The sequence below is a fragment of the Rhinoraja longicauda genome, chromosome 2 (assembly GCF_053455715.1).
Source record: "Rhinoraja longicauda isolate Sanriku21f chromosome 2, sRhiLon1.1, whole genome shotgun sequence".
NCBI lineage: Eukaryota > Metazoa > Chordata > Chondrichthyes > Rajiformes > Arhynchobatidae > Rhinoraja > Rhinoraja longicauda.
This window is the reverse complement of record NC_135954.1, coordinates 40,575,311-40,601,812: the sequence shown is the minus strand read 5'-3', so window position 1 is coordinate 40,601,812 and position 26,502 is coordinate 40,575,311. Positions and strand designations below refer to the sequence as shown.

At 40.1% G+C, this 26,502-nt stretch overlaps 1 protein-coding gene across 7 annotated transcripts in view; it reads right to left on the bottom strand.

Moving 5' to 3' along the window:
• The window catches only part of LOC144603987 (DNA-binding protein SATB1-like), a 145,406-nt gene extending 121,341 nt beyond the window's left edge, over window positions 1-24,065 (bottom strand). Inside the window, exons 1-5 of one of the 7 annotated variants that reach the window (XM_078417975.1) lie at window positions 23,199-24,065; window positions 22,089-22,325; window positions 20,363-20,539; window positions 19,157-19,283; window positions 18,659-18,782 (exon numbers count right to left, since the gene is read on the bottom strand). In XM_078417975.1, the coding sequence (XP_078274101.1) occupies window positions 18,659-18,782; window positions 19,157-19,283; window positions 20,363-20,539; window positions 22,089-22,308 (648 nt within the window). In that variant the 5' untranslated portion in view covers window positions 22,309-22,325; window positions 23,199-24,065. The remainder of the gene's footprint in view (window positions 1-18,658; window positions 18,783-19,156; window positions 19,284-20,362; window positions 20,540-22,088; window positions 22,326-23,198) is intronic. The other 6 variants (XM_078417956.1, XM_078417947.1, XM_078417937.1 and 3 more) reach the window with 6 other exon arrangements.
• Between the last annotated feature and the right edge of the window lie 2,437 nt (window positions 24,066-26,502).

The window sequence follows — 26,502 nt, the reverse complement described above, 5'->3', positions numbered from 1 at the left end:
GCTGGAGTAACTCAGCGGGACAGGCAGCATCTCTGGAGAGAAGGAATGGGTGACGTTTCGGGTCGAGACCCTTCTTTAGACTATAAATGCAAACCACGTAGCAGGTATAAATGCAAACCACATAGCAATCATCTTGAAACAAAAATCCCAAGTGGATGGTCCATCCCAGTCTTCTTCTCATGTCCCCTGCATTGCCTGTGCTTGTTTTCAGGTGATTTCACTGATCAAAGTGCTATTAACTGACCCCAGGTGAAGTGGTTGAAGCAGTTACAATATCAATATTTAAAATACATTTGGACAGGTGTATGGAGAAGAAAGGTTTATAGGGATGTGGGCCAGGCGTAGGCAAGTGTGAGTACCTTTGTTGAGGCATCTGGGTCAATAAGGGAGAGTTGGGACTGTTTTCTGGCTCTCAATATGTCTTAAGCCCAACTTCACCAACTGGCTATCGTGAACAATCCCTATTTTAGAAAGTCATAAATGGAGTGTTTGTTGATGATTATTCCATTTGCAATGCCTCAAAGGATGAGGAAATCCAAGACTCAATTCAAGAAGCCTAAACTACATGCAGGCATGATTGCTAAGTGACAAGCAACATTCATGCCACTCCACTGTTAGGAGGTAACCATCTCCATCAAGAGAGATTCCCACTACCAACCTGTGGCAGTCAATGGCATTGCCATCACTGAACACCCACCAACTTTCTGTGAACCAACATGGACCAGAATGGACTAGTCACATATTTTATGTGGCTCCAGCAGCTGCTCCAAACTGATATTTTGCAGCAAGTTACGTCTGCAGGATAGCAGAAGGAGCTCAAGCTAGTTCTCAGCAAAGCAATCCCATCAGTCCCACTTCCCTGCTCTTTTCTCACAGCCCTAAAACTTACTTTTTTCCCAAATGTCTATCCTTTTCCTACTCAAAAGTACTGACTGGTTCTTTCACTACCACCTTTGCAGGTAGAGAATTCCAGATCCCAACTACTCTCCGAGTAGAAAAGGTTTTCTTCATATACCTGTTGTCCAAAATGTTCAATCCTTGAATGTCATTTACATGATTCACTGTACCTACTCAACTAAGGCTTCTCCTGCAGCAGCTTGCAAATTCCCATCCTTACAAATTAGGACAAAGGCAGCTGGTTTACGTGAGCACTGCAATCTCTAAGTTTCCTTACAAGTTACACAACAATCTGCCTTGGAAATTATCATTATCTCATAATTTTTGGCTCAATAACTAGGAACATCATACAAACAACACTGTGGGTCACCACAAGGTCTATAATGATTCAGGAAGATGGCTCCCTATTTCCTCTTTAGGAATGGTCTTGCCAGTAATATGTAGAATTAAACCAAAAAAAAATCTGAATCTGTTGGAAGTAATTGTGAATTTTTTGGGGAAAATATCTAATTCATGATAGATGGCAATAGATTCGGCATATTTCTACATTATGTAATCACATTAATTTTAACAAATGAGATCAAGATAAATTTCAGTTATGAGACCACGTGCTTAAAACTGAATAGAATGCTACCTTTATATCTATTTGAACACCACAGTTACAATAGTTATCCATCTTTGCACTGCACACGAGATTACACCATTGCTCAAGGTTTGCTCTCTAAACTTACTGCACACAATTTGCAAAGCACAAGTGTTGTGCGAGGCCCCTTGGGCAAGAGTGATCATAATATGGTAGAGTTCTTCATTAGGATGGAGAGTGACAAAGTCGATACAGAAACAAGTGTTCTGAACTTAAAGAAAGGTAACTTTGAGGGTATGAGGCGTGAATTGTCCAAGATAGACTGGCGATTGATGCTGAAAAGGTTGACGGTGGACATGCAATGGAAGGCATTTAAAGGTCGCATGGATGAACTACAACAAGTGTTCATCCCAGTTTGGCAAAAGAACAAACCAGGAAAGGTAGTGCATCCGTGGCTAACAAGGGAAATCAAGGATAGTATTAAAACAAAAGATGAAGCATACAGATTAGCCAGAAAAAGTAGCATACCAGAGGACTGGGAGAAATTCAGAGTCCAGCAGAGGAGGACAAAGGGCTTAATTAGGAAAGGGAAAATAGATTATGAGGGAAAACTGGCAAGGAACATAAAAACAGACTGCAAAAGCTTTTATAGATATGTCAAGAGAAAAAGATTAGTTAAGGCAAATGTAGGTCCCTTGCAGTCGGAAACAGGTGAATTGATCATAGGGAACAAGGAGATGGCAGACCAATTGAACAAATACTTTGGTTCTGTCTTCACTAAGGAAGACATAAACCGTCTGCCGGAAATAGCGGGGGACCGGGGGTCTAAAGAGATGGAGGAACTGAGGGAAATCCAGGTTAGTCGGGAAGTGGTGTTAGGTAAATTAAATGGATTAAAGGCAGATAAAGCCCCAGGACCAGATAGGCTGCATCCCAGAGTGCTTAAGGAAGTAGCCTCAGAAATAGTGGATGCATTAGTGATAATTTTTCAAAACTCTTTAGATTCTGGAGTAGTTCCTGAGGACTGGAGGGTAGCTAATGTAACCCCACTTTTTAAAAAGGGAGGGAGAGAGAAAACGGGGAATTATAGACCAGTTAGCCTAACATCGGTAGTGGGGAAAATGCTAGAGTCAGTTATTAAAGATGTGATAGCATCACATTTGGAAAGTGGTGAAATCATCGGGCAAAGTCAGCATGGATTTACCAAAGGCAAATCATGTCTGACGAATCTTATAGAATTTTTCGAGGATGTAACTAGTAGAGTGGATAAGGGAGACCAGTCGATGTGTTATATCTGGACTTTCAGAAGGCCTTCGACAAGGTCCCACATAGGAGATTGGTGTACAAACTTAAAGCACACGGTATTGAGGGTTCAGTGTTGAGGTGGATAGAAAATTGGTTGGCGGACAGGAAGCAAAGAGTAGGAATAAACGGGTCCTTTTCGGAATGGCAGGCAGTGACTAGTGGGGTACCGCAAGGCTCAGTGCTGGGACCCCAGTTATTTACAGTGTATATTAATGATTTGGACGAGGGAATTGAATGCAACATCTCTAAGTTTGTGGATGACACGAAGCTGGGTGGCAGTGTTAGCTGCGAGGAGGATGCTAGGAGGCTTCAGAGTGACTTGGATAGATTAGGCGAGTGGGCAAATGCATGGCAGATGCAATATAATGTGGATAAATGTGAGGTTATCCACTTTGGCGGCAAGAACAGGAAAGCAGAGTATTACCTGAATGGTGACCGATTGGGAGAAGGGGAGATGCAACGTGACCTGGGTGTCATGGTGCACCAGTCATTGAAAGCAAGCATGCAGGTGCAGCAGGCAGTGAAGAAAGCGAATGGTATGTTGGCATTCATAGCAAGAGGATTTGAGTTAAGGAGCAGGGAGGTTCTGCTGCAGTTGTACAGGGCCTTGGTGAGACCGCACCTGGAGTACTGTGTGCAGTTTTGGTCTCCTAACCTGAGGAAAGATGTTCTTGCCTTAGAGGGAGTACAGAGAAGGTTCACCAGATTGATCCCTGGGATGGCGGGACTTACATATGAGGAAAGACTAGATAGACTGGGCTTGTACTCGCTGGAATTTAGAAGACTGAGGGGGGATCTTATAGAAACATATAAAATTCTTAAGGGGTTGGAGAGGCTAGATGCGAGAAGATTGTTCCCGGTGTTGGGGGAGTCCAGAACCAGGGGTCACAGCTTAAGGATAAGGGGGAAGTCTTTTAGGACCGAGATGAGAAAACATTTCTTCACACAGAGAGTGGTGAGTCTGTGGAATTCTCTGCCACAGAAGGTAGTTGAGGCCAGTTCATTGGCTATATTTAAGAGGGAGTTAGATGTGGCCCTTTTTGCTAAAGGGATCAGGGGGTATGGAGAGAAGGCAGGTACAGGCTACTGAGCTGAATGATCAGCCATGATCATATTGAATGGCGGTGCAGGCTCGAAGGGCCGAATGGCCTACTCCTGCACCTATTTTCTATGTCTATGTTTCTATATTTCTTAATCATTTTCAAAAATTAAACTTAAACTTGCATTAAAATGTCTATTCTATTATATTTAAAATGTGATAATCTGCAATGAACTTTCTTTCATGTAAAATCAAGTCAAAACTTAACTGAACATTATTGCTTAATTCTGTGTGTTTTGTTCTGTGCTCTAATAACACTGGTTTGGCACATTCTGTCCCGATTCTACTAGACTAAACAATATCAAGGGCCAAATTTATTAAAATCCAAGGCAGCATCAACAAGAGGGTACTGTCCTAATAACAGTATGTTGCAACATTTCCCATTGGAGATTAATTAACTATCAGTGAACTAGATTTTATTATATGTTGCTTCAGTGAATCATTACAAGGAAATCATTGATACAATGATTATTTCACAGTTTCTTTGGGTTCAAAAATCTGTGTGAAGAGGTTAATTATTGATGTTCAGTAATTGAATGATTCAGAATATTTTTAATGAAGATTCTTTCACCATCACCCTTCTGAAATAGTGGATATTAAAAAATAGATAATAATGTTCTATTGAATGTGAAATATTAATGGAAAACAGTGAGTTAGATTCTTGTGTATTTCTTTAACATATTTAAACTTACTTATTCCAATTCTAAAGGAGGCTATTTGCGTTCATGCCTGTTCCCAACAGAGGAATCCATCAGTCCCATTTCCACATCCATATTTCCTTGTAACCCTGCAAATTTTACTCTCTCAAACACAACCAACCCTCTTAATTATTTTGTCACTTTCCTATATTAAGGAATAATCTACAGTAGCCAATTAACCCACCAGCATGTTTTTGGAATGTGGGAGGATACTGGAGCAACCAGAGAACATGCAACTCCTGATAGTTAGCACTAGGAATCAGTCTGTCACCCATCCATGTACTCCAGAGATGCTGCCGACCCGCTGAGCAACTAGCAACTCCAGCACCTTGTGTCCTTTTATGTAAAGCAGCAGCTGCAGTTTCTGGTTTCTACGGGTAGCGCCCATGGTCATGATCGATCTGAGATAGAACTGGGAAGAAGTGGCACTAAATGCTGCACCACAATGCTACTTCTACATACATGTAGTGACCCCATAATCATTTTCTCTGCATTCTGAAGCCAAGAAACGAGCTTAGTCACGCACAAGGATTTTGCTGAAGAAAACGTTACTAACTCAGCATTTGCAACAGAAATAAAAACAAGAAAACCTACAAGCTCTCAGCAGTTCGGAGAATATCGGTGGATACTTCCTTAGATCTGGGAAAAATAGAAAACAAATTGGGTTTAAGTTGCAGACAGGATGGGGAAGCCATAGATCATTGAGAAAGATGTAGGAGTCCGTAGGTTTGTGATAAATGTCCGTCGCTAGTCTGTACCCTAGCATGGGAGGCAGAGATTCTGAAAGGGAAAAGTCAGAGATCGCCCGATGTGAAGGTGAGAGCAGGTTGGAAGTTAGCAGCAAAAGTAATTACATTTTTCTAAATTTTGTAGGCTAGAAGCTTTAGCCATCCATACAATTACTGATGTATTAATTTAAAAAAGGAACTGAGGGGCAGAGAGTCAGGAGGATTGAAAGAAAGACAGGCATGTCATGGACCTATGCAAGCCGAGAGAGCTATGGAAGGCTTTAGGATCATAAGATCAGAAATAATTTTTACTAAGCTCTTGGGTATTACAAAGTAAACTTTTTAAAATTTAACTTTTTTGGAGAAAAATAAAACTACCAATATCCCAGTGTACATTCCAAGATTTCCACAGAGCAAGAGGTAAAAGGAAAAGAGTATAGTGGTATTTATGCGAGATTGATGCACATTTACTTATGTTATTAGAACCCAGGAAGTTTATTTTTAAATAAAGGCACAAAATTGAGAATGTTGGTAAGAATACCATGAACATTTTTTTTAAATCTGCATGCTTTTTCTAAATTTATTTGAATAAAATCAAAGTAATGTTTATGTTCAGCTTCATTGTTACCAAATATTCCACTTTGTAGACAAAATAAATAGGCTCAAATACAAAAGAAATACAACTAGTAATTTTTTAATTCAAATGGATATCTCCTTTTACACAAGAAAAGCTTGTTCTGAGAGTGTTAACTTTGGTTTGACTGTTACATTTTTGCATGATTTTTATTCAAATCCTGAAGAATTTGTTTCACAAATATAAAAAAAAAATTGCCAAACTGCTGGGGTATAAGGTACCAGGTACATGAAGGCAAGAAATGAAAAACAAATATTAGATGGCCTTGTAATGAACAAATTATGACTTGTTCTGTTTGGTGTAAAACTGCTGCCACGCAATCCTCCAGATAAGAGGATGTTCAAAAACATGACTTTACATAAGAATTTACACAACAGCTCCCAATCTCAGAACAGGTTCTAACTAGGCAGAACCATGTTTATGTTGTGCGGCTCCTGCCTGGCTAGGACTTTAACTGTCCTGTTAAAGACAGAGCTCTAAATGTGCCTGGATACTTGTTAGTGAAGGCAATTTCCAAAAATTACAAAATTAAATTGTCGGAGAGCAGGAAAAGAGGATTTATGCTTCCTAAACATTTAAACGAAGGTCAGATAGATTAACTAATTGCTCAACTGATCTCCTGAGCAATTACACTCCAGATTTGAGCCTAAACTGGACTACTAATAGCATGTGATCAGCTTATGAATATAAATGAATAGGGGCAGACCACTCTGTCCATCAATCCTGCTCTGCAAGTATTATGATCATGGTGATGTTGATTCAAACATCATCTCTGCAAACCTGCCTGTCCCCAGTAATGTCCCCATTTTACCTCCTTGCTTATCAAGCACCCATCATAAAAATATTCAGTGACTCTGCTTCTGAGAGTTCTGACTCTGCTTGGGATGAGAGTTCCAAAGACATGTGAGATTAAAACATTTCACATCATCTCTCAGCTAAACCCACAACAGCTTATTCTTCAACGGTAACACTAGTTCGAGCTTCTTCCACAAGAGAGAATACCGTCTTCACATCTACCCTTGACAAGACCCTTTAAGATTTTATACATTTAAATAAAGTATTTATTTCATTCTCCTAAACTCTAGTGGATACAAGTTGAGACTGCCCAATCTTTCCTCAGAAGACAATTTAGTTATTCCGGGTATTAGTAAACCTTCTCTGAATTGCTTCCATTACATTAACGTCCTTCCTTAAGCAAGGAGCCCAAAACACTGCACAATATTCCTGATGTGGGCTCATCAATGCCTTGTATAAGCAAAACCTTTCTAGTTTTGTATTTAAATTTGCCTTGCAAATAAACAATAATGTTCTACACATACATACCTCCATTGTGTTATTTTGTGAATCATGCACTGGGATTCCTGATCACTGATCTCAGATCTCCACAATCTTTCACCATTTAGATAATAAGCTCTTCCCCTCCCCCCCCCCCCCCCCCCCCCCCCCCGGAAAAATGGACAATTGGACATTTTTTTGTATTACACTCCATTTGCTGCTTCTCAATCAATTTGTATCCTTTTGCAGCCTCTTCACAAATTAGTTTCCTATATGTCAGTAAACTCAGCAAATATATCTTTGGCGTCTCATCCAAGTTATATATATAAATTGAAATAAGGTGAGGCTCCAGCAATGAACTCTACGACACTTCACTTGTTACATCTTGCCAACACAACAACCATTAATTTAGACTTACTCTGTTCCGCGTTTGCCACCTAATTGTTCATCCACACCAGGACGTTAGCCATGAACTCTTATTTTCCATAATAAACTTCGGTGTGGCAACTTATCATAAGCCATCTGGAAATGTATGTACAGTACATCCATCAGTTCCCCTTTATCCATAGCATATGTCGCTTCTTCAGAAAAGTCTAATAAATCGGGCAAACGTATTTCCCCTTTCACAGGCTCACATCGACTTGACTGATTATCTTGAATTTTTCAATATGCACTATTTTAACATCTTTAATAACGGCGTCTAACATTTTTCCATGACAGATGGTAATCTGCCAATTTTTTTGTTTTCTGCCCCCCATCTTTTTTTTTTAAATAAAGGAAGCACATTCACTATTTTCCAATTAAATACAATCTTTGGAAATATAAAACCAGCACAGTTGGTCAGTTTGTTTTCTACCCCGATAACAAAGAAGGCGTCAATTGAACTTAAGAAGGGTCTCGACCCGAAACGTCACCCATTCCTTCTCTCCCGAGATGCTGCCTGACCTGCTGAGTTACTCCAGCATTTTGTGAATGAACTTCCATTCCTTCACTCATTTCCTCAGTAGCATGTTCTCCTCCACATACCAATTAATTCATCCAAATACTACTACCACTGTCCTACATCAGAGGCAATTTACAGCAACCAATTAATCTATCACACTGAATGTCTTTGGGATGTGAGAGGAAATTGATGCACTCGGGGGAAACCCATGCACCCATTGGAAAACATGCAAAACATTACCGGAGGTCAGCATCGAATTAGCTGCCATTGTGAGTCAATGTGCAGCACCAACTATTTGCCAGGTACAATTTCCAGTTTGTAATTGTCCTAAGTTCCTCTCTCCTTTCCGATTCCCAATTTACAGCTTTTCGCATTCACATAATCAGAGAGTTTTCCAAAAACCAAACAGATCCTTAGCCCGCCATGTTCATGCCTCCCATTGTACATATCTTATCCCATCGTATCCCATTTACCTGCAATAGCTCTGATGTTACATCCTCCTCAATTAGTTTGGCCTCTTAACTTAGGGTGAATTGCCTAATCAATGTCAATGCAATTGTGAATTTCTATTACATTGACAATAAACATGCAGTGGAAAAATCTGAAGACTTGCTATTACAAATAGATTAAAAAGGCCAACAATTCCCAAGGATCTACAACTGACCACCACAAATAATGCTTTGGCTGTTGCTACTGCTGACTCCAATTAACTAAACAAGCAACTATCCATGGTACAGATCAGTTTTAATCGACTCTGTCTTCTCTGACTTCAGGAAAAAAGGTTGCAGAGGGGAATTGCAGATATTTTTTTTAAGTTACTTTTCAGAGTTAAGCAACCTTCATAACTGTATTCCAAACACTACATGGCTACTTTAAAATACAAATAAAATGTAAAACCTTATTTGCTGGTCCATTTAAAACAATGTTATCCAAATTTTGATATGTGGGGATTGTTGGCAACACCGACATTTACTGCCCATTAATAGCAATCTTTGAGAAGGTTATGTTGAGCCATCTTTTATGACTTGCAGTCCTTCTGGCAAACGTGCTGTTAGTGGGAGTTCCACAATTTAGACACAATGACAATTAAGCGCGAGGGATATACTTCCATATCAGAATGATAAATGACTTGGAGAGAACCTCAGTTGGTGGCTTTCCTGTGCATCTTGATAATAGAGGCAGGGAGTTTGGGAGATCTCAGAATTGCTCAGACAATTGCTGCTCGTATTGTGGAAGGTACACACTGTAGCCATTGGTGGTGAAGAGCATTGCAGTGGATAAGCAGACAGTTAATGAGATTCTGCAGTATAGTTGGAGCTGCAAGCATCCAGGCAATCAGAGAGTGTTCCATGGTGCTCCCAACTTGTACATTGTAGATCCTAGGAAGTTTTGAGGTGAAAGGGCTTAAGTCATTCAATGAGCTGCACTTATAGCTAGAGTATTTATGTGGGTTTTCCAGCAGAATTTCTGATCAATGCTCACTCCCTGGATGCTGATGATAGGAGACTCATAAAAAATAGGTGCAGGAGTAAGCCTTTCGGCCCTTCGAGCCAGCACCACCATTCAATATGATCATGGATGATCATCCAAAATTAGTACCCCCGTTCCTGCTTTTTCCCTATATCCCTTGATTCCGTTAGCCCCAAGAGCTAAATCTAACTCTCTTACAGACTTCAGTCAATCTTCAGCCATTTAATCTGTTACAATCTGGTTCTTCAGCAATGGTAATGCAGCTGAATGTCAGTACAGTTAAAAGGCAATAAACTGCAGATCTTGGAAGTCCAGAAAAAACAGAAAATGTTGGAAATAGCATCTGTAGTAAGAAACACAGAATTAACATTTCAGATCTGATCATCGACTTGAACTGTCAACTCTGTTTTTCTCTCAACAGATATTGCCTGAGTATTTTCTTTTTATGTAATCTATGCGAGTATTTTCTTTTTATGTAATCTATATATTACTAAAACTCTGTGTCCGTGTGTATGTGTGTATGTATGTGTGCATGTGTGTATGTGTGTATGTGTGCATGTGTGTATGTGTGTATGTGTGCAGCATAACTTTTGTCGTTCGCAAAGCCAAAACGGTACACCATAGCGCCACAATTTCCGCACCACCATACTCACCATTATCCTGGCCATATATTAAAACCACTCTCATTCAAATTGAAGCTATATTTTTAAAGCTAGAGATATTTTAAAGTTAAAAAAAATCCTTTCTAACCCATTTCCTGAAGCTCTTCAGCGTGTGATATCACAACGTGCGCCTGTGAGATGAGCTCGCGCCACCCCCCGGCCGGTATTCAATGTGTGACGCCACAATGCAATGCACATGTCTTCAACAGATCAGCTCCCCCCCGGACCTTTAACTGATGCGCTCCCCCCCCCCCCCCCCCCCCCCCACCGGACCTTTAACTAATGCCCCCCCCGGACCTTTAACTGATGATCCCCCCCACTCCCACTCTCCCCTTTCCTCTCCCTCACACGGAGGAGCTTTAAGCGGTTGCCGGGGCCGCAGGAGGGGGGTTCCAGTGGGTGGAGGGTATGGTGGGGGTGGGGGGAAGGAGACAGTGGGGTAGGAGGGGAGTGGTGTTGGGGAGAAGGAAAGAGTGGGGGAGGAGGGGGAGGGGTTGGGCAAAGGTGGGGGGGAAGGGGGTTGGGGAGAGTGGGAGTGGGGGAGAGGTGTGGGGAAGGGGGCAGTGGGTGTGAGGGGCGGGGGAAGGTTGGGGAGAGAGCGGGGGAGGAGGGGGTGGGGGAGGAGGTGGTGGGGAGGAGAGAGTGGGGGAGGAGGGGGTGGGGGAGGAGAGAGTGGGGGTGGGGGAGAGTGGGGGTGGGGAGGAGGGCAGGATGGGGATGGGGAGAAAGGAAGAGTGGGGGTGGGGAGAAGGGAAGATTGGGGGTGATGGGGAGAGAGGGGTGCGGGCAAAGAGAGTGGGGGTGGGGAGGAGGGCAGGGTGGGGATCGGGGAAAAAGGAAGAGTGGGGGTGATGGGGAGAGAGGGGTGCAGGCAAAGAGAGTGGGGGTCGGGAGGAGGGCAGGGTGGGGGTGGGGAAAAGGGAAGAATGGGGGTGGGGAGAGTGGGGGTGTGGAGGAGGGAAGATCGGGGTGTGGGGAGAGTGGGGTGCAGGCAGGGAGAATGGGGTTAGGGGAGGGGAGGGTGAGTGGGGGCGGAGGGGGGAATAGGGGTGGGGAGGGGGATATGGGGGTGGAGGCAGGGCTGGGGGGAATGGGGGTAGAGGAGGGGAAAGTGGGGGTGGGGCTGGGGAGGGGCAAGTGGGGGTGGGTAGGGGGGGATGGAGTGGGTCAGTTGGGGGAGGAGGGGGGGATAAGGGGGATTGAGTGGGGGGGGTTGAGGGTGCAACAATACAGGAGAGGCTTTGGGTCCAGGGCTCCCTCAATCACACCCTCTCCCCTTCCCTGTCCACCCTCTACGAGGAATGGGCCCAACGGGTCCACTTGGTCTAGTAGCACTTAAACCACAGACAATGCTTATAAAAAAATGCGGTCTCCTCTGTATTAGAGAAACCAAACATAGCTGCCTGTCACCTTAATTCTTTATCAGACTCCGACCTCTGTTCTTGGCCTCTTTTAACGTTCGAATGAAGTCTAATGTAAACCCAAGAAACAGCATTGTTTCTTCCATTCAGACATATTCCAGCCTTCAGGACTCAACAGCGAATTCAACAACACAGTTAACTAGCCTTGACAATGTGGTGTCAAAATTGCCACCACCAGAAACATTAACTCAGCATTTCCAATATTTTTTTAAATTTCAGTATTCTAGGAACTGCATGTTCTGTATCTCACTATTTTTCCCCTGCCTCGTTTGATTTCATTCATCTTCTACTTACATCTTTTCCAAACTGCCACGAACAAGTATTCACCAACCTTTCTTAGATAGCATCATCACCTCTTCTGTTGTCCAGTGCATCTTAGCCTCCATCTTACCCCACCCTCTCCTTCTGCAGATCAAACTTGTTTTGATTTCTAATGTTACCTTGTTTTAATGAAAGATTATTGGCTGCAAGGGTACCTCTGATTCTCTTCCACAAATCCTGCCTGACTTGCTCAGAATTTCTTGAATTTTCTGCTTTTATTTCAAAATGTAACAGATAAGTGATTAGACTCCCTTGATGGAGATGGTCAATGCCTGCAATTTTGTGGCGTGCAGAAAGTGATGGACATTGTCTCGCCTAGACCTCCCAACATTTGATTTTACAAATTCATAATTTTGAGGTCCAAAATTCAGAATTTTACATCAAAATTCATAATATGGCGCGTAATGCAACTTTTCAGCAAAAAAAGGATGCACGCCAAATGCGCGTACGCGTTGCACTACATTCATGTGTGAAAAACGACTATTATTTCCAACAGTCTGTAGTTCTTGGACTACATGTATGATGTCAGGCCTATCACGAGTATATACTGTTATTTATAGAAAGGTTATTGAACAGAAATACTTTTTACAACACAAAGAAAAAATTGTTTTGTTTTGTTTTTTCTATTTTGCTTTTTCCTTACACATCCCAATTCTCTTGGTATTGAATAAAAGAACAACGGTCATAAAATGTATGACTAAGTTATGAAGAGAGTTTCATTTAAAACTGCACATACCTAATTTCATTGAAGACATACTTGCTCCAGTGGTCTTCAACAGCAAATCACAACAGTCCATGTCCCCCCCACCCCCCCTCCCCATCCCTACCCTCCCACTACCCTCCCCCCACTATCCTCCCCCCACCCTCCACTCCCCTCACCCCCCCATCCCTCCAACTTCTCCTCCCCCCCCCCACTTCCCACCCCCCCCCCCCAGTTGCTCCCCATCAAGCATCAGACTCTTGAACTATGCTGCACAGTCCTAACCAACCACAGCACCAAATTACCATGAACTTTGTATACGGTTGCACTGCATACTTAGCTTGCACTCTTACAATCTGATTCTTTAGTATGTCTGATAAATATATAATAAGCAATAATACAATACATTTTTTGATATGTTGTTGCAATGATGAAGGTTGCAGCACGTAAGAATTTCATTGTTCTGGTCCCAGTGCAAATGGCAATTATACACTCTTGACTCTTGATGAATATTACTCGCCATTTATCTGAAAATGTCTGACTAATGGCAAGACCTTAGCGGGACCAGTAGCATCTCTGGAGAGAAGGAATGGGTGACGTTGCGGGTCGAGACTGATCAGTCTGAAGAAGGGTCTCGACCCGAAACGTCACCCCATCCCCTCTCCAGAGATGCTACTTGTCCCGCTGAGTTACTCCAGCATTTTGTGTCCATTGTTGGTTTAAACCAGCATCTGCAATTCCTTCCTACACACTGGCTAGACCTTACGGTATACAAGCATGACTGTGGACCGAATAATTGACTGAGCAGCAGCGATGGAAATGAACATAGTATAATGATCAGTACCTATGTACACCTTTGACTGGTGAATGAAGGAACTAAAGATTGTTGCAGCCGCCAAAGTTCCTTAAGGAACTTCTGCAGCGATATCCCAGAGAGGGGGGCTGGGATGATTGACCACCAACAATCACAATGATCTTCTGTTGTGGGAGATCTGGCTGTTTACCCCTTGTCGTCCCAGCTTCAGTTTTACCAGTATTCCTGATGCTGAAGTACTAGCAGTCACTCACCTAACCTCTACAGCTCAGTGCATGTTTGAAAAAGGCTGAGATGAAGTCTGGAGCCAATTGATCCTGGGAAAATTCAAGAAACATCTGAGAGCATTGAAGAGTATTAATGTGTAGATTATTGTTGAGTAAATGTGCTTGGTACCAATGTTAATGACACTGTCTATCACTTTGCTAATTATTGAGAATAGATTCTCCGGGGAATAATTAGCTGGTTTGGATTTGTCCTGATTTTGCAAATAGTAAATGCCTCGACAATTTTCCTCATTCAGTACTGCAGCTTAGACATTGTCTGGCTTCTAAACCTTGTTGTATTCAAAGCTAACAGATGTTTTCTTGATATCGCATGGAGGTAATCCAATTGGCTGAAGATTGGCTGAAGTCTGTTTTTGTCACAGTGAGGATCTCAAAAGGAAGCCAAGATGGATCATGTGCTCAGCACTTCCACTTGAATGTTTTCTGAATACTTCAACCTTTTCAATGGTTCAAAGGCATTTTATTATCATGTACCTAGGTATGGTGAAATTCCCTTTTTGCATAGAGTTCAGTAAAATCTTACTATGAGTGTAGGAATGGTAGATTACACTGAGGTAGGACACAAGATTCACCACGTTTCCTGGTCATTTTGTATGATTAAGTCCTAAGATGTTAAAAATGTAGAATCTTAAGTTGTTTAGATCTTTTATCCCAAAGTACTGCTGATAAAACTGTTTTCTCCTCTGACTTTCTGCCCTCTGCGTCCATTTTCTTTCTCTCTCTGTCCTTGGGAAAGCTAGGAAAGAAACTGCAGAGGATTTGCATATTTGCATCATCTGTAGCCAAAGATGAAGTTCCAGAAGACCGGAGGGTGTCTAATGTTGTACTGCTATTTAAGAAGAGCAGAAAGGACATGCCAGAGAACTACAAGATGGTGAGCCCAACATGGGTAGTGGGCAAGTCACTCAATGGGATTCTGAAAGACAGGATCTACAAGCATTTGGATAAACTGGAGTTGATCAGGGATAATTGGCATGGCTTTGTGTGTGAGAAATAGCATCCCACAACCTGCTAGTTTTTGAAAAGGCAACCAAGAGGATTGATGAAGGCACGTTGGTGGATGATGTCCATGTTGCCAGTAGCAAGGTCCCATATGGTAGACTACTCTGAGAAGGTTAGATTGCATGTGATCCAGGAAAAGATTACAAATTGGATACAAAATGAGTTTGATGGTAGGAATTTTCAGCACTCATGTGTGGGGTCCTACCACCATTGAAGATGGATTGTTCTTGCAGTCTATTTTGTTAGTTGCTCAACTGCTTCGCACCATTCATAACTAAATGTAACAGGGCTGCAGAGCTCTTATCTGACTCATCATTTGCAAGATCTTTCCACTCTGTCCATTGCATGCTATGCTTGCTCTTTAGCACACAAGTGGTCCCATTATGCGGCTTCACCTCAATTCTAAGTATGGATGGTGCTATTCACAGCATCCCCTTCTGTCCCCCTGGGCTGTTCCCTTGGCTTGATTGTAATGGAAAAGTGTTGGATAAACATGGACATGAGATTACGGATTGTGGTATACACTTCAATATCGGCTGATGATCCGCACTGTGCCGCAGGGATAGCCAATGTTAAGCTGCCAATTCTGCTATGAATCTGTCATAAAAACACTGTGTAAAGTACCACACATTACAATCAAATTTGTTCTCAGTGTGACCACGCTTTGTCTCCACAAGGACTGTGTGGTAGTTTTATCTACAAATGCTGCCAGTGACCGAAGCATCTGCTTCAGATGATTCAGGAGGATGGAATGAAACACCCACTATCTGCTACAGACAAAGATCTTCAGTGTCCTTCAGCATTCAACTGTCATGGCCAGTGGTGGCAATACCAAGCAACATTGAAGTCCCCACCCAATCAGAGCCCTTGCTACTTTCAGTGCTTCTTCCAACATGGAGGAGCAGAGTTTTATCAGTTCAGAGAAGGTTGCAAAGTGGTATCAGATTTCTTTCCCTCAGGTTGACCTCATGCAGTGTGATTTTGTGTGGTATGTTGGAGATTCTGGGGAGTTTTCCCTCCTGCCTCTATAAAACTGTGTGGTCACCTCTGATGGATCCATCCTGCTTATGAAAGAAGACATGCCCAGGGATTGTGATGAAGGAGTGAGGCACATTGTCTGCAAAGACAAATACATCTGGCTATTCCAACGAGCTGGTGCAACAGTTCTCCCTATTTTGACAGCAGTCTCTAGATGTTTGTGAAGATGACTTTGCAAGGATCTGCAAAGACTAGATTAGGAATGACTTTGCCATGTCCAAATTCGGTGCCTGTGTTGATGCCAATTTTGATGTACAGTTTAATTCTTCCTCTATTTTTAAAGCAGTGAGTGACTATGTTATAATTAAGTGGCTTGCTAGGCTACTTAAGAGACAACCAAAGGGTCTGGAGCTACATATATGTCAGACTAGGTAAAAGGGCAGATGTCCTTTTCTGAAGAATTGTAGTGAATAAAGTGAGTAAAGGTTAAGGCAATTCAGTTGTTTTGTGGTCAGCACAACGATGACTAATGTCCTGCTTTTATTCCAGATTATTGATTTGAAGTTGAATTCCAAAGCTGCCAATTCACGTTGAACTCAGGTTTCCGGACCACTACCGGATAACACACCTGCTACACCACCACCATATCCGTGAATCTACATATTCACAAATATATAAGAATTTAGAAAGAGGAATGCAGTACAGGCCAACCAGATGTAAGGAATTTGAGAAGAAATTGATGAGAAGACAGTAGTAAGATGAGTAAATAGAAACAAGTATACACATACAGTTTTATCACGTACTAAAACTGTCAAAGTGCTTCACACATTTATTTTTCTGGGTGTATGTGATGTAATTATGTGGTTATATAGCCATGCTAAGCTTTACTGCGTGATCATGGACACTCTCCTAAACTGGTGGATGGAATTTTGATGTAAACTTTAGGTTAAAGGAAAACAGCTACAATAATGCACTTCAATACTAGACTGGAGTGTCAGCCCACTTATATGTTCAAGACTTACACAGAGCTCAAATTCAGAACTTATGATCTAGAAGTGAGCTACATCTTAATTTGTATTGCGATTGCTGAGATGTTCCTGAAACAGAAATCCTATGAATTGATGGCAATACCTGCACTCAGCTCAGTGACTGAGGTTCCTAAACTTCAGGCTCAGTGACTGAGGTTGCTAGATTTTAGGCTTAGTGACTGAGTTTCCTAATCATTGGGCTCAGTGACTGAGGTACCTGTACTTAAGAATCAGTGACCGAGGTGCTTATACTCTAGATTTGGTTACTGAGGTACTTATACTTTAGGCCTGACACTGCAAATATGAGATCTGCACTTCAGGAACTTGTGCTACAAACACTCCCATCTACAAAGATAAAAGCTGCTGAAGCATAATTGTTTTGTTAATTAAAATGATAAAGGGAAGTTCTCTTCATTTTTGTTCGCATTGTAGCTACAACTATTAGCTAGATATTCCAATTTAAAACTTGAAACTTTTAAAAAGCGCTTTTATATTGAAATCATAGCTAGTCCATATGATACCCTTACAGAATTTGCAATTTTAAATTACAATTTAAAATCTATATTGCCAAACTAAAGGCAAGAGGATAGGGGGACATCGGCATAGGCTTTATCAGCGTACTCAGCTGAATTGCGAAAAATTGCCATGTTTTCAGAGGAGGAAATTTTGCGGATTGGACATACATTACTTCTTTATCAAATTGATATATTTTGTGTTTGCCTGCATTTTTCCTTCAGGTGTATCATATTACATCATCTATGTTATGGATATTTTTGTGCATGGTTTATTTTACTTAAAAATTGAAATTCCATCTTTTGTCTTAATGATCGATTTGCAGATTCTCTATTATGGAACGGGTAGTAGTACATTTTGTACATAACTAAAACGCTAAGTTATAAAACAAAAGTGCTAAACTCTTCTTTCAGTGGCAGATGTTTCTCTAGCATAATGACTAGTCTGAAAAAGATTCTAAGCTTTATATAATGAGCATGGGTGTGAATCCAAAACTATTCAAGTCTTTTGAAATCATTTAATCTGCACAAAAACCTTGACTTTATCTGTCACTCCTTAGAAAGAGAAGCACACCACTGTCAAGAATGTTGCTACTGTAACATCAAGTGATATCATTCTGCAGAACATGTCATTCTATTGCAATGAAAAACAATGTATCTAACATTAACTCATTGAACAATGGTAGGCTTCTGCATCAACCAGTTTTAAAATAGTTTCATTTTATTTAAAAATTAGTTAAATGATAATAATCGAATTTAAAGATTTGATCGGACTCTAGTTAAAAATTCAACCTGATCATTGTTCGTCGAGCCCCAAGATTACTGAACCGTGTTCGGATCGCTTTCTAATATTCACCATTTGATTCTTTTTAAATGTACATTGTATAAAAATTTTCAAGTAAGATAAAACATTTCCAGATTTTTAGTTACTTCCCACCGTAATTCAATGCCAAACTTGTAACATATGTTCCTCTAATTTAGGATGTAATTACTATTGGCTACCAGGAATTAGTCAGCAGTGAACGATATGGAAACTCCTTACAATGTACAAAAATATAAGTTCCCAATTATGAATATTACAGATAAATTTCTAAAAACGTGCAATGCTGACTATTATAAACAAGAATCAGAGAAATGCAAAACCTTTGACCACTTGTACGAGTTTGAAATTAAAAATAATCATATATTTTTTATCTTGGTGTGAAAATAGTTAGACCTACAGATTTAAATAATATTTTTACAGTTCATATTTTATTAATTATTACTCTTTCTAAACTACTTTAATAAAGCCCCATAAATACCTGGGAGAGGGGGCATTCTTTTGCCAGTGTGCTCTGGTTCATTTCTTTCAGTAGTTCCTTCAGAGCATTTCTGACGGTTGTGTGTGCCCATTGTTCAGATGGCAAGTCTTCCAGTTTTGGGCAACTGCATGATAGAATATATTGTATAAAGGTGGGGGAAAAAATAGGACATTTCAGAACCAGTTCCTGGTGCAACATTCCTTCAAGATAGACAGATTTCATTTGGCACATCAAGCAGATGCATCTAGAGATTGCTCTCAGTCTCCTGATTGTTCTGATTAGTTAATTACTTTATACAACACATCTGCTGTATTGATGCATGAATTATACATCAGCTGCATGTGGCGACTATTATTTCTTGTTACTTCTACCTTCTTGCTCCAATGCGTTTGGTAAAATAATTCAGGCATTTAGAGATGTGGAAGTTAAAGGCAGACATGAAATAATAATGATGCCATGCAATCATCAAGGCCAAGGGACTTGCATGTTGTCACTAACCTGTGCAACTGAATTTTCAGTGTGACCACATGATACACATCCTGCAGCATGTCTGCTACTGTGGCATCCGGTGCATCAGTCACATATGTGAGAGGGACTGGATTCCATTTCCCAACCTGGATCAGGCCTGTGATAGGCAACATTAGATAGAGTGAGAAACCTCAACTATCAATTTCCCTGCATTTGCTAATACTTTTAAAAAGGCAATAAATTACATTTCTTAAATTATTTTGATCGGGTTTAACATTATTTGAGATTTCATCCATCATTTTTACATGTCAGAAAAATTCAGAAAAGCTCAAATTTGCCTTAATGATTGATATAAATGAGCTATTACTCTGCTCTTCCACTAACTGGCTCAAATATACTTAACAACTGTCATTAATGAAAGCTCTTTTGGTGTACTAGAAATAAATACATATAAGAGTCCGTGGAAAATTAAATTAAAATAAGGGATGAAAGCAAAATAAATTGAAATATATTGTATTTTATATTTTAATATCAAAACTCTCATATTAAATGCAAACAATTGAGAAACTGTACAAAATGCTTTATCTTTTTTTCCTGTTTGGATGATCAACTAAATACCAAATCATTTTTCCCCCAGAAAAAAAGATGACAGGCATTCTTCTTAAAACTACAGCCCCTAACTCAAAATCATCATCTTGCATCTTTATGCATTTTAGCAATATTTTGTGTGGACAAAATTATTGGATGACATGGCATAATGAAAAATCTTGACAAAATAAACATAATAAACATTTAATGTTTCCTCTTCATGACCAAATCAAAAAGGGCATTAATCTTTACCTAGAGTAACTCCATTACAATCTGGATGTTTGTGTAAAGAACTCCATCATTTTCTACTGCAGTATCAAATTGTTAGAGAAACAATGTCTTTTAATTTGAATGAAAATAATGATTCCAAGATATGTAGTGTACATGTAAAATGTGGATGTTTTCATTATTTTCATGCTTATGCAATGAAATACCATTATTATTGGACTATTAATTTTTGCCACGGTATTTAGTAATAATATACTGTTCTCTTTTGACATGGATGTGATCGTTTTTTTAATAATTACACGTGAAAATAAAATTACTTAAATATTTAACATTATTTTTGAAATGTGTTCATAAATAAAATCTATATAATTTTGCAAAATGAAACAGTCTAGATCAGGGTGTATTTGTAAAATTATGTACCTTTTGCCTGCGCTGCGGAACTATGGGAATATCCAAGGGAAAGCAGTGCCATCTCCACTAGTTGGTTAAACAGCATGTCCTTCCGTACCAGAACAAACTCTGCATGCTCTTCTTTACTTTCATACTCAATGGGACTTTCAAAATGTTCCACCACACAGAAAACAGGGAGCATATTTCCTACAAACAATGAAGACATGGCTTATATATTTTAATATAACATAGGAGGTGCAATTATAATTTAAACATGATTAAGTATTAGTTATAAGTATTAGTTGTACATTACTTATTAAAAATCTGCCTTTTAAATATATTATATTAAGCTCAACATGTATAGGAATCAAAGCAGAAGTTGATGGAAATACTCTGAAGGTTAGACAGCATCCATGGAAAAAGAAGTCGTATTGGCAGCTTCCTCAAATGCGGGCTCACCTACTGAGTATTTATCCTTTTTTCTGATTTTTGTCATTTCTACCAGTTCTTTGCTTTTTGATGCACGTAATTACACGTATATGCATCTGATAAAACTGCATAGCTCAAGTAAACAAAAGCTGCATTTTTCAAAATAATATTTATGTCTTTTTGATTTATAGATTTAGTTGCCTCAAAGTATGCAGAATAGGTGGTAACTTACTATTTTTAAATCGGGGAACTAATTTAGATCTGTTCCAGATCATGCATTACATAAAATTATGTCCTGTAAAATGTCATTTTATTAATCATTATTGCATTTGAAAAAGACATGGAAGTTAGTCCATTTTATATTTCAGAATGTTAAATGTCTGGAAAATCTAAAATCTGCTTGAACTGTTTAGGACATTGACAATATATGACATTCACGACGATTTTTCTCCAACTGTCATCGTCTTCCTACTTTAAAAAGGATCTTTTACTTCACTGGCTGCTCTGTATTATTAACACTTGGCTGAATTTCCAGGGCCAGCAACTTCATAACCTTCTAGTATTAAAGCAGTAAGTGATGGTCACTGATCAGTTCTATAAATACTCAATGATGTATATGGGAGAGGCAGCATGAAACTTTCACATTAGCTTTATAAGTCTATGTAAACAACACGTCTGTTGTAAGAAGTGATCAAGTGCATAGATTCCTTGTCCCAAACTGTACTGGCCTTACAGTTTGCAAATATCACATAAACCCAGAGACAGGTGAAATCTTCTATTCAGGAATTTATGGCGCTTTTCACTTTGCAGGGATCATAAGACTGTTTGATTCTAGTCCAGTTCTTGATGGCAAATGTTAATACACTCTGTTTGAAAACTGTAATAAATTATATTTTTTGTGCTTTTAACCTAGCTTCCTTTATACATATATGCACTTGGCTAACAATCAATAAATAGGGTAATCATAAGCAGAGGCCAAGGAATTTGCTGAAGTGCCCTTTTCCAGTTCTAATAGATAAAGATCTAACAATACAGACTGCTGTGTCCATTCATTTCATAAATAATACATTCCTTGTTGTCTGCAAATAGAAGAAAACTAAATGATTGTACTATAAATGTTATGGCAACTTGAACAAAAAAATTCTCCTGCCTTCAAACTATTTTATTTTCAAAAATATCTTGGCATCTGAAAGGACTGCATACGTTTATACTGCGCTCTAAAGGAAATTTGCTGTGCGGTCAACTTTGCTTTATCATGGGAATCTTTACCACCTATATTTCTATATTTACTTCTATACTAGTGAAAGCAGGTTGCACACACTGGTACCTTTTTTATTACCGATTTTCACCAGCTGCCCCGTGTGTTTGAGTGAGCCTCCAGTCACTTTGGCACCCATGCTACCCAGTCTGCTGCGGGTGGAGAGACTTCCATTCTGCTCCAAGCGGGGGATCTTAGCCGGGGAACCTTTAGGATCAATGAGATTGTTGATTTTTTCTGAATTCTCCATCACTTGCACTGTTTCACTGGGGTTTTCCATGCTCACCATCAACTCTCAGAGATAACCTACCAAGTTTAAAGAAAACCACTTCAAGATATTACTGAGGTCAGACTCGACAACAAATATAGAGGAATTAATGTGGAATGTCCAGATTTTCTAACACCAGCTCTTGGAATTCAAGAATTACGATCTCTGAAACTTTACAGCACAATAATTTCCATGTAGCTTTTCAGAAAGACAAAAGAAAATGCTAGTCCTTCAGGAACGGCTTCGTGGACGTCAAAATGCATGATCGACTACATCATCTGGTATTGAAGCTGCTAAAGTGAGAATTTTTAATAATTTTAAGGTAAATGCATCCTCAAATTACAGAACATTCTGTAAAACCAGAATTCACTTCCCAAGTGTTGGTGCCTGTGCACAGACTTCAGGCCAGTGTACATCACAAAATGAATGGTCACATCTGAAAGTGTTCCAATTTTGGCTTGGTATAGGGCAATTATAATTATAACTGAAAGATAAAAATACCTATTGCAACATAACACAACATCAAGATTTTCTACTACTCTATTTTTCTATGAACTACAGCAAATTCCACGTTTAATTACCCACTGTGACATAGAATCATTGCTGAAGCAGACATCCTCATCCCAGCACATTACTGCTAACCTGCAGCCCAGTGCTACTCCGGGCAAACACAGCACGGTCTCGCCCCCAGCCTACTTTACAACTTTTTTTTTCTGCGCTACCAATTCCGCGTATTTTGCAAATTCCACTCCAGGATTTCACGTTTACATTTATTTAGAAAAAAAAGACAAAGAAACAAACTAACCAAAGCTGTCTGGGTACACACACAAAAAAAAAACGCTGAACGGTATCGGGTGGCATCTCAAAAACAAACCCTACAAGAAATAGAATTTCGATCGCAAGCAACTCACCCACTTTTATGTGCAGACCTAAAAGCCAAACTTCCAAGGCTTAAGAAAAATAGCAACTCTTCGCTTCGGACTCTTCATGAAAACTAACAGCCGGACGGGTTGGTTTCTGGACAGTATTTAGCTCCCAAATTATTATTTTTTTCTCTCTCCTCTTTCTCCCTCTGTCTTTGAATGAGATTTTTTTTTTGTGTTAAAAATATCTTCTTCGCTCTTTGGGTATTGAAGGAAGGGGGGAAGGTTCTGACTAGGGGGGAGGGGGTGGGGGAGACAGCAAGTATTAAGGTTTGTTTTTTTTTTTTTTTTTAAAAGAGGGCAACTTGGGACGCGGACACGATGTATGTTGTTTCCAGCCCAAAAAGTCAGTGACTTTTTGTTGTTGCTGCTGCTGCTGCTGTTGAAAAGTCCAGTTGGGGCTGTGGGGGGGTTTGGTGGCTGTGGCTGTGGCTGTGGCTGGCGGCTGTCTCTGCCTGGGCTTCTCTCTCTCTCTCTCTCTCTCTCCCTCTCCCTCTCTCTCTCTCTCTCTCTCTCTCCTCCTCCGTCAGGACGGAGCCAAGCGGCTTCACATTAAATTATTAGTTGCTTTGAGACTCATCACTCCTCTCCTCTCCTCTCCTCTCCCCCTTTTCGCTTTCTCCTCTCCAGTGGTGAGAAAATAACCCTTCCAAAACATCCCGCTCTCAGGCGCCGGCACTCCAGCCGCCCATCGGACTGCTCTCCGATTGCATCACTCCTTGTAACTGTCAAGAGTAATTTGTTGAAGAAAATAATAATAATAAAAACAAGGGAGGGGGTGGGAGGGAGAGAGAGAGAGAGAGAGAGAGAGAGAGAGAGGACAATTTCCGGCAGGCGCGCAAGAATTTTTAATCAGCTTGATTACTGTAAGACGGCTCTGCATTTATTACAGATAATAATACCACATGATCAAATAATTATAGCACTGGCTCAGCCTCAGGGCTGCAAAAGAAGAAGAGGAGGAGGAGGAGGAGGAGGGGAGGGAGGGAGGGAGGGAGGGAGGGAGGGAGGCGAGTCAACAACAAACGGGAGGAGCTGTATTAACGTCACCACATGCTACCGGCACAGTCGGTGACTGTAAGTGTGGAGCTGGTGGGAACCAGGAGACGGGTCTTGACCAGAGCAGGAACAACACCGAACATACAGACATACAGACAGACAGACAGACAGACAAATGCCAAGGAGGACTGGGAATTATTTCATGCATCAAAGACATGATAGGGTTTGTTCCGCGAGAGGCGGCCAGATGGATGGTTACAAACACAAACACACACACACACTCACTCTCTCACTCACTCACACAGACACTTGCACCTGCACACGGACATAGATCTAAACATACGCGCAGTGAACGGTAATCTGCATGGAGATGCAAGATACGCATACATAAAAAGGTATACACGTGTTTATCTTTGCGTTCACTTATTTTTTTTAAATGTGTATGTGCAGGTGCGTGAGATTAAAATGTACTTTTTTTTTTTTTCAAAGTCACGTTTGCAATATTTTTTGCGGGCTGCTTTAATTATTTACGCACACTCGGGTACAAGTCCCCGGTTATTCTGCCTTTTTCTTGAAATGAGCAAGACGTTATGATTTGGACCGCCGACTTCTCTCTATGAGTGTTACCCTCCACCGGCTGACAAATGTGTGCTTGCTCTGTGACAGTCTTGCTCATTCCCCCTTTTCCCATCCTAAGAAGGAATACTTTGCTACCATTCATTAATACATGGCACCATTCCCCAGCGAGGCAGACATGTTTAAGTTGAAGCTGGTATTTAAACTTACAACCATTTAACTGGTACCCTGTAATTACATTTTAAGCTCATTTTGTACTGCATGTGTTTACCCATGTCAAATGAAAGCCCTATAAATGGGGAGGTGGGACCAATTTTTGTGAAAACAACTTTTATTGCATGAGGCATGGACCAATGGGAAAATCTGACCAAAATATTCACGTTAAAGTTAATGCAAATATGAGTCAAAACTTCAATGACAATCCAGAATCTACCAATATATCACCATCAGGATCAGTCAAATGTTTTAATTGTCCATGTTGAATTATGGAACATAATTTGTTTTCCAAGTTATTTTGATCATCTACAACAAATATACAACAAGGCTGCAATTTACTGGTCTCACACTGGTAAACAGATGAACAAAACAGAGAGAGATCATATGGTATAGGGCGATCCTGAATGAATCTTCAGGTTTTATGTATAACATATGTGGTTCTGTCATACTGAAGGAAGTGGTGTTGCAAAACAAGAATCTTCTCTGATATGCTCCATTACCATAATTCTTTTTAAAACAGAAAATGCTGCTAGTTCTCAGTGGTCAGGACTCATCACAGTTGGAGACTAGCTTGATGACTACTTCCTTATTTTCTAATTTTGTAATGCAGCTACATAAATACTGTCTATTCTTTAAAAGATGAATAACAGTTCTGATGAAAATTAAGCAACCTGAAATGTGAATTATTTTCCCTCTCTGCAACTGCTATCTGACTTGCTGAATATTTCTACCATTTTTTGTTTTATTTCAGATTCCGAGCATTTCTGGTATTTGACATTTTCAGCCACGTTATCCTGAGAGTTTCAGAAAAACTATGTACAAATGAGCACATTTAATAAATAAATAGATGGCATCTATGTAGAAGCATTCCAAAATTAGGACATACTGGAAATATTCATCAGGCCAATCTCCAACTGTGGTGAGAAGTTACCGATTAACATTTTAAATGCAGACTTCATCCAATGTATCCGCTCTCTGAGCAGATGGTGTGGCCAGTTGAACCTTTTTTTTTACTTGTTTCAAGGTTTCCAGTGCTACAGAGTTTTCTTTACTGCTTTGTTTTAAATGAATAACAAAATGAACTGGAATTCCTTTGAATTTGATTTAATTCATGTATATAAACTGCTTTGAAAGAAATTTAGCACAGATTTGTTCTTTATATCTTGAAGCAGCATCATTATAAGACAAAAAAAACTGCTCAAAAACCTATGGGTGAAGATCATTCACCACAGTTCTCCCCTTATTCTACCCCAAAAGGATAGACTTCAATCTTTAACAAGATTGATTACTATATATTTGAAACAATGATATGTGGATGGTTGATACCAGTTCCAAAAACAGTTGCAGAGTAAAGATTGTCAAGTGCAACTTTCCTTCTGTTCTTCTCACTTATTAAGAAATAGAACCCATGAACAATGAAGTCATGAATAAATGAACTAAGTGACAGCCAAATAAGGAATATGTTGCAGTAGTTCAACATTCAATTTGTAGCTTATTAAAA